Source organism: Schistocerca americana, chromosome 2, assembly GCF_021461395.2.
Source record: "Schistocerca americana isolate TAMUIC-IGC-003095 chromosome 2, iqSchAmer2.1, whole genome shotgun sequence".
NCBI lineage: Eukaryota > Metazoa > Arthropoda > Insecta > Orthoptera > Acrididae > Schistocerca > Schistocerca americana.
In genome coordinates, this window is record NC_060120.1 from 1,027,439,383 (window position 1) to 1,027,454,009 (window position 14,627).

Genomic DNA, 14,627 nt, shown 5'->3' on the forward strand with positions numbered 1-14,627 from the left:
TATAACACTTTCATGTTTCATACTGTTTAACTCCAGTTTGGTATTGATAAGGATATTGTAGTTATATTATCATTTGAAACTTTTTTTTTTGTAAGTTCAGTGGCACAACACCTTTCACAGGAAATCCAATTTTTTTAAGTACCAGATTTAAGTATTGCTTTATATGCATTTTAGCTCAATGTTATTTACATATTGTTAATATTGTAAATAGTCCAATAAGAGTGCTTTGGTTTCACATAGTTCCTGGTATAAAAACCAAAGAAAATACTTTATTAAAACATAATATTGTGTATAATGTTTTGTCACTTAACACCTTTGAGAATTTCACTCTTCAGTTATTTAATGTGCATATTTGAAAATCACCTTACAGCGTACGGTGCATACATATTGTGCCACTAACATTTTTCTCCCTTTCCTTCACCATTCATGTAATGCACAATGGAAGAACTTCTGACTATTACTGCAGATCATACACTGAATAATGTTGCTCTATAGCGACAAAAGGATTCATCAAGTAGAATAAGTAGCATGTGTAAAAGTTTATTGAGTTTCTGTCTATAGACCTGATGCTTTTCTCAAACCAGCAAATAATATGTCAGTAGAAACTAATGGGACCTAACAGGAGGCTGTCTACGAAAATACAGCCAATATTGATTGAGAAATTAAATTTAAAATATTGTTAAATTATTTATGTGGATTTTGGTTGGGTAATTAGTTATAACTGTTTGGATTGAAATACATGGTTAAACTGTGGGAGCATTACCTCACATGATAGCGACAGAGGTACCTTGGCTTTATCATAAATGACTTTCTTATTCCTCTAGATTGTATAAGTGTCATTATTCAGTTGACAGAAGACAGTTGAAAAAATCACAGTCTTGCTCAATGTACTTCAAATGCTGCCACAGACTCCTGGATCAGGAACTCTGGCCCTTAGATAATATCAGCAGTACTCTTCTAAAACGACTATGAAACTGCAAATACAAATGGTTCAAATGGCTCTGAGCACTATGGGACTTAACATCTCAGGTCATCAGTCCCCTAGAACTTAGAACTACTTAAACCTAACTAACCTACGGACATCACACACATCCATGCCCGAGGCAGGAGTCGAACCTGCGACTGTAGCAGTCCCGCGGTTCCGGACTGTAGCGCCTAGAACCGCACGACCACCACGGCTGGCTGCAAATACAATATCTGTAAACAGTTAGCATTGGTCACTCTTGTGGTATTTTGTATTCCACTATAACGGTGTATAATAACACAGCATTTGTGCCATAAACAACAAACCAGTCACTTGTTTAAACACTGAGTGTGAGATAGCACAGCTGTTAAGACATGTGACTTGCATCCAGGAGGAGCAGGGTTCATATCCCCATCCAGCCATCCAAATTTGTGCTTTATGTGGTTTCCTGAAATCACTTGATGAGGTTGTTTCATCTGAAAAGAACACTACCAATTTCCTTTTCCCTTCCAAGCTTGTGGTATTCCTCTAATGACCTCATTGTAAAGATACATAAAATGTGCAACCTTTTTTTATGGCAATGAAACACAAATAACAGAACAATTGTGATGCTACCGGCATTAAAACAAACGACTGGTGTTCTAACGACTATTCAGAACAGATCACATGTTCAATATTATTTTACTCAAATATGCCAGTGATATATTACATATTCCTTGTGGGACATTCTGTACAGTTCTTGTTCCATGAGCTGAACAGAATGGTTTATCCCAAAGGACTCAGGCAGATATAGCTGGTTACGGTTGTGGCAAACCCGGGCACCTGTAGCTTGATGGCACTGAAGCGGACAAGACATATTTGAACTATGAATTATGCCTTTGCCCCCATTCCCTGGGTGTTATGAAAGCCATCCAGTGCATGTGACCAGCAGTCAAACCAGTCTAGTCCACCCCGGACACATTCGTATGCCTACAACATCTATGGAAAGAGGTGACAATGTTCCGGCTACCAGACAAGGCAATGGCACAGAATGGACTGGTGGTGGAAACAGTCAAGGAGTCCTGTGCAGTACGTACTCTGGAAAGAATGTTGAGATATCCTACATATAGTGACCCTGCTATTGAGGAGCAGCACAATATGACAGTGGTGGTAGAACTGGCTGAAAGGAAGGGACAACCATCACCCATTTTTGATTAGAGATGTGCTGTGTATGGGACATAGTGGACAGGCTTTCTGCTTTAAAACTTTGAATAAATTAGCTTAAATTCAAGATATTGCACAAATATATCACTGTCTTTTCCTTTAATATATCCAACTAGACAATCTATTAATAACTAAAGTTTGTAATTGAGTTGAGTCATGAATAGCACACACAAAAGAGTGAAAACTTCCTAGCTTTTGGAGTAATACTTTTTTTGAGCTAGAGTAAAACACACACACACACACCTGTCAATGCCTCTACGTGGTGCCAGCTTGACAAACAGCCCCAGTGCTGTATTTTGGCAGGTGGACTAGCTGTGGTGAGGGTAGTGTCATGTAGGTGGGGAGGGAGAAGAGAAAAAGAGAGGGAAAAAAGGCAGGGACAGGGGTTGGGGTTGGATGGCTAGCGGCTCAGAGGGAGGCAGTTGGTTTGCCAGCTAACAATGTGGGAGGGAGAAGTGGCAGGTGCATAGGCTAAGTGTGTGATGCACGGTCGTCAGAGTCAGTGGGGATCGAGGCCCACTGGAGGTGACATGGGGATGTGAACTATTAGGGGTGGCAGGGCAGAAGAGGGGAAAACTGTTGGGTGGAGGATGTGGAGACAGTGAGTTACTGGAGATGGAAGCCAGACAATTACGGGAGTGAAGGATGTATTGTAAAGATAACTCCCATGTGCCTAGTTCATAGAGGCTGTTGGTGCAAGGAAGGATCCAGATGGCATGGGTTGTGAAGCAGCCATTGAAATTGAGCATTTTGTGCTCAACTGCATCTTGTATCGTACCATCGGGTAGTCAACTTCATTCTTGGCAACAGTTTGGCTGTAGCCATTCATCCTGGTGGACAACTTGTTGGGGTTCATTGAAACATAAAAAGCTGTGCAGTGTTCGTAGCAGAGCTAATATATTTACAGTTTACCAGAACTTACCTGCAACATTAATAAATAAAATTTTGTTTACCTTACTGCAATACTGAACTATTTGCAGCAAAAGCTGTGCACAATGTTTATTAGTGCACTGCTATTTGAGCCAGCCACAGTGGCTGAGCGGTTCTAGGTGCTTCAGTCAAATCCTGCCTCGGGCATGGATGTGTGTGATGTCCTTAGGTTAGTTAGGTTTAAGTAGTTCTAAGTTTTAGGGGACTCATGACCTCAGATGCTAAGTCCCATAGTGCTCAGAGCCATTTGAACCATTTTGAACTACTATTTGATGTAGTTATTGAATTTGTCATAGTTGCTTCATTTTCTGAAGCTAGCAGATTCAAACCTTGTTTTTACCTGAATAATAAGTGTAACTAAATATTTGTACTATTATTTCAGTGGATATGGATCTCAGGCTGTCTCCTACACGAATCTTACTAGTGAAGATTCTATGTCTGTACGGAGTATTAGTGTTGATGAGACTCCAGATGTGGAAACACGACCGCTGGCTATTGCTGAATTACACCCTGTTGCTGAAGCCAATTACCATGAAGAAGAGATAGAGAACTATGGAAATATCTCTGAGAGGCAAGAAATTGTTGAAAACAGGATGAGCTGTTCCACTGAAGCCGAAGCTGAAGGAGAAGTAATTCCTTGGAAATCTACTGAAGCAGCCAACAAAGGAAATGAATCAGTGCAGGCTGTTTCAGAGATTCCTGTGGAAAGTGATACTCAGAATGTCCAGCCTTCTGTTGCGAACATACCTGATAGAAGTTCTTTAAGTTTGGATTTGAAAAATAGCCACACGAGTGAAAAAGAATTGTCTGAGAGCAAGGAACTGAAAGAGGAGCCCCATAACATCGAAAATTCCATTCCGAAAGACAGTGAATGTAACATTGATTCGGAAAGTGATGTTAGTAGGTTATCCAGTGATCAGATATCAGAAAGTGATACTGTTCAACATCAAACTCATGAACTTCAACCAGGAAGTGTTTGTGATTCTGCAGACATTGTGGATGAACTGACAGGAGGTGCGGATACAATAAATCTGACCAAAGCTGTTTCTTCACATTCTCCTGCAACACCAAACTCAGGCGATGACTCACCATCAGAAGGAAGCTCAGTTGTCCACACCCGTTTACCTCCAGGGAAAGTAAGTACATTAAATAAATTTTCTAAGCTGTTGTAACTTCTCCCAGTCCTGCCCTTCCATATGTGTGTGTGTTTTGCACTTAACATCATATACGTTGCATTGTAAAATATTGTAAAACTGCATATAGTTGAAATATTTCGGGATTCATGCATTATCCAGTGTGTACCATGCCCAGTCTTGATCATGTTACTGCTCTGCAGATAGAGGGGGGGGGGGGGGGGGAGAGAGAGAGAGAGAGAGAGAGAGAGAGAGAGAGAGAGAGAGAGAGAGAGGAACTTTTAGTGCTATAAAAACTACTGGACATACTCTGAAAATCCTATACAGGTTTACAGGTTCCTGCTGGTTGTTTATAGAATTTGTCTAAGGAACTGTGTTTTAACATTTTCTGTCACTGACAATGTTCAATACTAGTTAGGTAACTAGAGAAACTGATTTCAGTGACAAAAAGGGGCTGCACTACTCATGGAAATGATTATGCTGTTCAGGTCAATGTGCCACTAAGAAATATTATTATTATAGGAGAAATATTACCATGTACATGGAATGCTTGTTCTACAGTAAAATCGCAGAATGGGTAGGCAATGTGAAGACCACACCATCAAATGGTTTTGTTCTGTAGTGTAATATGGAAGTGTTATTAAGAGCTAACGTCTCAGGACATATTAAGTTTATAACAAGTTATTGTTTTTTTATAATAATGAATGCTTCAAAAAATCTGGAAGATGCAAACAGCAAATGTGAAACTGTATTTCGACAGTCCTCGACTGCAGAAAGTATATATGTGTGAGATACTGCAATATTCATTTGCTGTGTATTAAAATGTATTCACAAGCTTCTGAAATGATGTTAGAAAAGAAATATGTATATTAAACTTTGAATCTACAGCACAATGTTTCTGAGATGGGAGTTCTAAGTTTTCCTTGTACACTGCATCACAGAACAGCTCAGTACAAGGGAGATAAAGCACTAACATTGCAAAAACATGCTCACATTTTCTGCAATTTTCTGCTGCAGAGCTCATGATTTGCTGTTATTCTCTTGTGTGGACAAACACTCTTCTGCTTTTTATGACTGTTCTATACTATACATGATGTATCATAATTAATAGCAGAAGCTCACACAGGTTGAAGTACACAAGAACAGAAGCAAATGTTTCAGTAAATTTGGGTCTTCTAACGAGCCTTTTTGTTATAATTGTGAGTATGTGGTTATGAGCCAACACTGATTTCAGTATGAAATATCATCTTTGTTAGTCCAAATGTATTTTAAATAAGTCCTCATCTAATTCACCAATGTCCCATGGTTAAGGAGTATAGTATAAGCATGATGGGGCACTGGCACATTTTATTACTGATGTAGGATGGCATGTAATGTGCCAGTACAGTCCAAAATAGTTAGGTCAAGCAGAGTCTGTACCTTGGCCTCCAAGATTTATGGTACAGTTTTATGGACTTTTCTGTTTGGAGTCATCTCAAAAATGTAGTGTCCAGCACTACCGTTGATTTGGTTGAATAACTGCAGCAGCAAATTTTATAATATTGCCAAGATTTACAAGATGATCCAGGTTTTTTTTTAAAGAATTCATGCATCACTGTAAGGATGACTGCAGTACTTCATCCATATGTGAGGACAGTACATAGAATAGACCCTTTAACAGCTATGAGTGTACAGTAAGTTGTAACATGTATAGTATTGTATGTTAACCGGGGGCTTAGAAACGACGGAGAGGCTCCGTCCCCGCCGCAGCCATAGTGGCCCACAACCCCACAATGACTACCCCAGTCCACCTCACCCCTCCGCCGCCTCACACTGAACCACTCTTTGATGGTTATTGTGTGGTTCGGCCCCCGGTGGACACCCCACCCCCCTCCCCTCCCCAGGGAACGTCTCACACCACACGAGTGTAACCCCTATGTTTGCGTGGTAGAGTATTGGGGTGTACGCTTATGTGGAGAACTTGTTTGCGCAGCAATTGCCGACATAGTGTAGCTGAAGTGAAATAAGGGGAACCAGCCTGCATTTGCTGAGGCGGATGGAAAACCGCCTAAAAACCATCCACAGACTGGCAGGCTCACTGGACCTCGACCCAAGTCCGCCGGGAGGATTCGTTCTGGGGACCAGTCACTCCTTCCCAATCTGGAAAGCCATGCAGCCTAACACATGGCTAACCGGGCAGGCTGTAACATGTAACTTGCTGAAGCAGTATTGTATTTCTTGTTATGGTAGTTCATGAGTGAAATTTGTGCCCAATTGAATGAAAATTTAATTGAAAAATTTACATTTCAAATACATTCCACTAATGAGGACTGTATGTCACGTCAGCTCGCAACAACACATTCACAATAATCATGCAAACAGCACATTTGCGGGCCCACGGTTACTGGAATAGCTTTGTCTGGTACCAAGTACCGCAGAGGTTGAATGCCTACCAGTGGAGTTTGACCTTAATAGCTGATGGAGGGCTGCACTGCACTTTCATGGCGAGTGTGCCACAGTCTCTCCATTTGAGTTTGCCAGTGAATACCATTCCATGTGGCCAGTATTTAGGCAGCAATGCACACCATGCAGTTCAGTGCTTGCGCTTGATACTATAGATTAATCTTCACTATACTTTAGCGATTGGATAACTATGTTGCATGGTAGCTGATTATTCTCTCTGGTTGCATCTTTGGTCTCTCTACTGCTCTTGATCTTGTTGTCATCATTGTGGCAACTGCTTTGCTAAGTGCCTTGTTTTTGTGAGGTTGCTTGTCCTAGTCTTGGTCTGTTGTCTTGTCCATACGCTGTCTGTCGTGTTTCGTTCCCTATACCATTGGGTTGGGTTACTCTTCCACAAGTGGCTCTCCTGTCTGTCAGCTTCCTCTATTTGTGCATTGACTGATATGTGCACCGCTATCCGTCTACCAGGGATATAGCACTTTGCTTTTGTTGTCATATACTTTCATCCTTGGCAGCTTTCACTGTTAATTATGATGCACCATGTACTTCACACTGTACTGCCCATGGTCCATTTGTTTAACATATTCCTGTTGTTCAGGCAGACATCAATGCATCTGTCTGTAGACCAGCAAATCATCATTGGAAAGCCCATCCAAAGTCTGTATAAGGTTTACAGCATTCTATACGAAACAGGGATGATAATTTACCATTAGTACGATATAATGGAGTTAGTGGACACACAAAAAATGTACAGAACACTGCCACAGGTGTAGTATTAAGTAATTTATTTCCCTGATTTTGTTGCATTGCCCTATTGACAACACCTTACAAGTTAAAAGCAGTGCTCGACAGTATGATAGTATGATGGTATGACCTGTGAAAGTTCCTAATTAGTACCTTGTTAGTCTTGTGACCCATGGCTGCATTCTGTACATTAATCAGAACATTCGCTGTGATGCCTGCATTTGCTAAGGACATAAAATTGTCAATATCCCAGAGATCACCTGTCATCAGGTATGTTTATTACAAAGTATTCTTTTATAAGTGTGAAGATATCCATGGCAAGTGTCTATTCGAATAAAATCCTCTTGGGAATTAGGCCACATTATTTTGAAACTAAACCCTCAACTACTTTCACAGTGACCCTCTGCAAAGCTGCTTTAGTGCTGGTATATGTTAATACATTGCAACTGAGCTGTTTAATATGACATGGATTAAAAAGGAAATAAATTAATTAGAGTTGCACATCAAAAGTACTGATCATTGGAACATAGTTCTATCTGAGGTACTGTAAGTCTTTGAGATCCCCAAGGCTTTTGGCAATAAACAACATGTAACTATTATTCTGTCAAAACAAATACATATCTACCAGGAGAAACATCTCAATAATCAAATATAGATATGAATTATGTCTAAAACTGATAGAAGGGGATGGACCGCATTGTCATCAAAACCAGTTCCCTATCAGATACAATTATTTTTTCCTTCGTCGGTCAAAGAAGAGGAAAAGTTTTGAGGAAGCAAGACTAACATAATATTAATTAAGAAATTCACTGATGTAGTGCCTGTCCCTGCAACTGTAATATATTAAACTTCTATTGTGATTATCATTTCAGCTTCAGCTGTGCATGACTAATATTTCAATTGTAGTGGGAGTACTGATTTTGTTAATTGGTAGTGTATTAAACATTATTTTGTGGAAATTATAAGTTTTCAACACAAAAGTGAAATATTAATAACTCTCTCTCTCTCTCTCTCTCTCTCTCTCTCTCTCTCCTCCATGGGTGCACAAGACCATTTATATAAATCGTATTTATTGTGGTCCAAGCATTTTCAGAAAAAGTGGTAATGATAAAAACATTTCAAGTGTCATCCGTTTTTATTGTTATCTGTTCATCATTCATAATTTCACCATACACTAAGTGGGAGTTTGTGACTTCTAATATATAATACGAGGTGGAGTCGCTAGGTGGCGAGAGCAGAGTGGCATTCAGCTGGTAGGACATGTTGCATGTCCATAGTGATTTCCATAATGCTCTGTGTTTGCTGTGTGGCGATTTTACGATGGATCCGCGAACAGAACAGCAGACCTTCATCAGACTACAGCTGACGATCGAACCTTCTTGTCATGGGTAATCACCAGCGACGAGAGCTGGATTTACGGTTATAACCCAGAGACAAAGCAACAATCACCCCTGTGGAAGAGCCCAGGCTCTCCAAGATCCAAAAAAGCGAGACAGGTGAAGAGCAAAGTGAAGAGCATGATCATCATTTTCTTTGATACCAAGGGAATTGTGCACAAAGAATTCATCCCACCCAACCAAACAGTGAATTCCATGTACTATTGTGACATTTTGCGATGGCTCTGTGAAAACATGCGGCGATGAGGGCCCGATGATGATGATGATGATGATGATGATGATGATGATTAGTGTTTTAGGGCGCACAACAGCGAGGTTATCAGCGCCCGTTCCCAAAAGTTCAATTCAGAGCCGAATCGTGAGAGAAGTGGTATTGTTCAAATTGCAAGATTGGACACAGCACATCAAAACAGGGAGATAAAACTAAAAATAAAAGAGCAGTACAAACAGGGAAAAGGAAGTAACGGTGGCTGAGTGACCACTTAAAAATAATGGGTGACCAAACCACTGGACAGCACATTAAGACTTCAATCCCAATATTTTGGGAAGAAGGCCAGACATCACACAAAAACGTAAAACTCTAGCCACACTCGCCTCATTATTAGTTAAAATAGAGGGCAGGTCTGGTGGGAAACTTAAATCTTCCCTCAAACCCGCATATAAAACACACTCAGTTAAAATATGTCGTGTCGACAGCTGTGTCCCACATGTCTGAGGGCCCGAACTTTGTCATCAAGGGAACTGACTGCTGCATCACGACAGTGTGCCCCGCCACATGTCCTTGCTCACCAGGACATTTTTGGCAAAAAAAACATGGCAGTTGCATCCTACCCACAGTACTCACCCGATTTGGCACCTTGCGACTTCGCGCTATTCCCAAAGCTGAAACTCAAGTTGAAAGGCTGTCGGTTCGACACTCTAGAGAGGATTCAAGAAGCATCGCTGGTGGTGATAAACACACTCAAAGAACAGGACTTCCAGAAAACATTTGACTAATGGCAGAAGCACTGGGACCCGTGTGTACATGCAGATGGGAACTTTTTTGAGGGTGATGGTGACCATTAATGCAAAGGTAAGGTTTTCGACATATGGCAGCACTAGTCCTGAAAATTTTGGATAGCACCTCATATATCAAATTCTGGGCTTATTGACATAAGTATTTACAACTGCTAACACAGCAGTTCACAGAAATTTCAATACATTTAAATTCACTTTATTTTGGTTCAAAGTAGTTATAACACCGCTGCTTACATTACAACAGCAGTGAATAAAAATCTTTGCCAAATGCTTTACCTGACAAATCCATCATTTATTATCACAGTGTGTGCTGAACACAATGTTTGGACTGTAGAGCAGATAGAATGTGGTGGCAAACTGTTAACATACTGGTCTTGAATTCAGGAAAATGGTGGTTTGGTTGCCATCCGGCCATCTAGATATAGGTTCCCATGGTTTCTGCAAATTGTTTACTGCAAATGCTTTGGAAAGAACACCTGATTTCTGTCCCTATCCTTCCCCTAATCAAGTTTGTCTTCCATCTTTACCAACCTCTTCATCAACAGGGCATTAAGCCCTTTTCTTCCTTCCTTTGCCACAGAACTGTCAGAGCGTGTTCCTTGTTAAGGTGAGTTGTGTCGTTCCTGTTAAATTATGTTGATGATCACGTCAATATATACTTACTTCCAGGAAAGGTCCTGTTCAGTATAAAGTGAAGAACATCAGGAGGCTTGTTGGTGGTCATATTTTGCTATTTCACTTCAGCTTATGTGTGGTATGTTCCGTTACACTAACCACCGTGAAATCTGTGCACTTCATCAATATTTCTGCCGATCGCTTGTATCCCTCTATGCTGATGTATTCGCATCATACATGGCACCTTCCAGCAAGGACAGTAAGCTTATAACATCAATGGTAGTGTCTCGGTAGTAACAGCTTCTTGTCACCACTACTTCTCAATGGGCATTATTCATTTTCTCAAATCATTCCTCATTTTTTGTCTCCTGATTCCTTGACCAAATCTTCTAATGGATTCTGATTACATACTGCTTCAATATCTCTTGTTTGTACTCTAGAGTTTGAATTTTAGCTGTGATTCCATCGCTACCTTTTATCTTTTATGCAGATTTTTAAATTACAGGAAAAGGCACAATATGAAATTATATGTATGCATAAGTGATATGAATGTTACAGTCCAAAATTCATTGTTCAAGAATTACCATATACCATGGCAACTTTTTTTTGAAATTTTCCAAGATTGAGTTGAGAACAATTTTTTACTTTTTTAGTCAATATTATTGATTCTAAATTAGGGGCAGCAAATACTAACAGAAGCATTGTAATAGTGCCATTACTTTCATCTTACAGTAGTTCATTTTGTGACTTTTAATGTCTGTTTAAGAACTTGATCAAAATTACATTATTAATATAAACAGTGTTCTATTGCGTTACATAATTTACTCTCATTCAAGTGCTTATGGGGTCCTCAGCTGTAACATCAAATCTTTTAGAAACTGTAGAATTGCCCCCTGAAAATAACAAACTGCTGTTGCTGAAGAAATAGAGAACTTAGTTTGATGTGGAATTTATTTTCTTATTAGTTACACTGTTGAACCTACACTGTACAATCTGCAGATGGCACTAAATATGTTTAATAACCAAATACATTTCAATTACAGGTTGTCAGAAGACGTAAAACAACTTCAAAGAATGCAGTTTCAACTCAGCACCGTGCTTCCTTTCCCATGGCCCGTCCAGCAATGTCTGACAGCAAGGCTGCTTATAAATTGGAACAGAGGCTCCAAAACTTGGCACTTGGACACAATGGAGTGTCAAGCCCACACAGCACATCTTCAGAAAGACTTCCACATGAAGGTACAGTGTCTTAATTTGCTGCTCTCATAAATTGTTCATGAAAATTGCTGCCACAAGAGTGCGAAACTTAGTTTGATGCCATGGGTATATCGTATCTGAGAAACAGTTAGTAATACTAATAATAGCAATAATTCCTGAGCTTCAACTCTCATGTTTGTGACACCAGTTTAATCTCAAATCATTAGCCTTTGCTCAACAACAATGTTATCTATGAGAAATACAGATGATGGTATACATCTAGTTCTTATTTCGTATTGGGACTTCTTGAGAACTGGTTTTTTACAGTGTATAATTTTATTCCATCACTTACTATGTAGCTGCTGTACCCAAATGAGCAAATTGCACAATGACTGTAATAAGCTATTTATTCCAGTCTTAATCTCATTATGTATGCCTGTGATTAATACTGGAATAAATGACATATTAATGGTATTGTATTGTACTTACTCGTACTTTATTGTCAGATTTCTACATTCAGGTTTCTTCTCTCTTGAGATGCTATTGTCATAGGTGCAGGAAAGGGAAAACTGTAGGATACTGCTCATTCAGCGTCCTCACTTTTATCAGTTAACACCATTTTAAACTTTGGTTTTGAGAAACCTGTTTCAGGAGAGAAACAGAAAATAATAATGGGCTGCAAGACTAAGAATTTAATTTCTATTTCACACTCAAGAATGACACAGTCAATAGGTCTGAGGTGAATACTAAAACATTAAAGAATTATTGGGTGCGGATTAAAATAAGAGATAAAGAAAAATGGTGAAAAGATGAAGGAAGGATGTTGGGTTGGTGGATGTGGATGTAATGCAGAGAAAAACACACAAGAAATTATTAAAAGGGACAGTAAGAGATAGTGATTTACAGGGAACTGAAAAAAAAAAAGAGGAGCAAGGAAAATAGCAGTCTCCTGAGTATCTGCTTCAAGTAAAATAACATAAAAGTTCATTGTTAAATAAGAATTATTTTCAAGTGCTATCACCTCCTGAGTCATCTGTTCCTATGAAATTAAAAACATTCTTAGGTATTCAAATATCTGTTTGTTCTTGACCTTGTGTGTGTCTTGTCTGGGAAGTTATACCGGTGATCTCTGGAAGGTGGCGCTGAAAATTCATACAAAGCTTAATCTCTACTTTTGATCTCAATCAAATCATGAAATCAATGACAGTTGTGAAGTCAGATAAACTTAAATTTTATTTTTAATGGGTCTTCATGTGAGCTTTACATGCCACAAGCTGTCAAATTTCTTTTGAATCAAACAAGTGAATTCCTTCTTTTTTCTTAATTTCATGTGGCAGATGAACATAGGCACTATGAAATAAATATTACCAACACAACCTAATTAATTTCTGTGCAAGAGAACATTATGCACAAGTGTGTCGTCATACATAAAAATCATATTAAAATAAAGCAAAGACAAAAGGGGAGATATTATAGTGCCTTGTGGTGCTGTTGATTGAATGTTAGCAATGACATATACTTTTCCCTGCATGTGCTTTTCTCATATGTATGAACACCCTGCCTTTACTGCTTGATATTTTCTCCCTGCCCCCTTACTCCTGAGAATGAGAGTTTAAAAGGGGATGAAAAATATATATTATATTTTATTATTATTATTATTATTATTTAACTCTTTTGGGCCACCTGTGGACAATGGTTCTTGTGTTTTTGCTGGGCTGTTGTTGTCTGCCACTTCTGTTGTCTTTGGTGAAGTTTAGTAGCTGTTTTCTTGTTAGTACCTTGAGCTTTGCTGTTAGCCCTATATTCTTCATTTTTCTGCTGAATTCTTATCATGGATTCCTTGGACCATTTCCTGATCTCATTGCAATTAACTTTTGTAAGGCAATGACTTGATTTCAATAGCTAAATGGTAGTCACCCCTGTTAATGATTAAGTCTTGGCTAATACGAAGTTCTGAAAGGTCTTTCTCTATTTGCTTTATCTGCAGGAATCCAGTAGATTTACCCTTGATGGTTACTTTGAAGGTCTTATAGGACAGCATTTGGGAGTTCTTTCTATACAAGTGGCCGCAGAAAGCTAGTTGTCTTCTTCTAATGGCATTGGTAAGGTTCTGTTGGTGTTGGTGGAGATCATGATTAGGTTTGTACCATTGTCTCCCATCTGGTAGGATCCTTGACCTCACTATCTTTCACAAGAATTTGTTTTCTTGTAATTTGAGGTTGCTTATTGGGGAGTCTTGATTGAGTCTTGATTAGGGATAGGCACACTGCTGCAAAGAGGACTCATGGACTGATTACTGTATTATAACAGGTGTACTGGTATGAAATGAGTGTTTTTTTGTGAAAATGAAACACTAATTTTGAATTGAAAAGTAAAAATATTTTATTCAAAGTACTGACCATTGCTTTCTATACCTTTTGACCACCTTCCTGCAATTTGTGGACACCACACCAATAGAAATGTTCGTCTTTTGAAGCAAACCATTCAGACACCCAATTTTCGACTTCTTCGTAGGAATCGAAGTGTTCCTCAGCCAATGCGTGTCCCGTTGATGAAAAGAAATGGTAGTTGGAAAGGGCCAAGTCTGGTGAATATGGCGGGTGGGGTAGCAGCTCCCAGCCAAGTGTTTTGATTGTATCCTGAACCAGTTTTGCTTTGTGTGCAGGTGCATTGTCATGTAAAAAAATTACTTTGCCATGTCGTCTGGTCCATTCTGGTCTTTTATCGATCAATGCATAGTTCAAATTGATCATTTGGTGTCTGTAGCAATTAGTATTCACAGTTTCACTGGGTTTTAGAAGCTCATGATACACCACACCTTTCTGATTCCACCAAACACAGAGCATTGTCTTCTTGCCAAATCGATCTGGTTTTGCAGTTGATGTTGATGGTTGTCCCAGATTAATCCATGATTTTTCCCATTTAGGATTCTAAAAATAAATCCATTTTTCATTGCCAGTAACAATTCGATGCAAAATTGATTTT

At 39.2% G+C, this 14,627-nt stretch overlaps 1 protein-coding gene across 1 annotated transcript in view; it reads left to right on the forward strand.

Annotated features, from left to right (window-relative positions):
* The window catches only part of LOC124594646 (kinesin-like protein KIF13A), a 404,453-nt gene that overhangs the window by 342,083 nt on the left and 47,743 nt on the right, over positions 1-14,627 (forward strand). The window contains exons 32-33 of the mRNA XM_047133014.1: positions 3,480-4,233; positions 11,489-11,684. Coding sequence (XP_046988970.1) covers positions 3,480-4,233; positions 11,489-11,684 — 950 coding nt within the window. The remainder of the gene's footprint in view (positions 1-3,479; positions 4,234-11,488; positions 11,685-14,627) is intronic.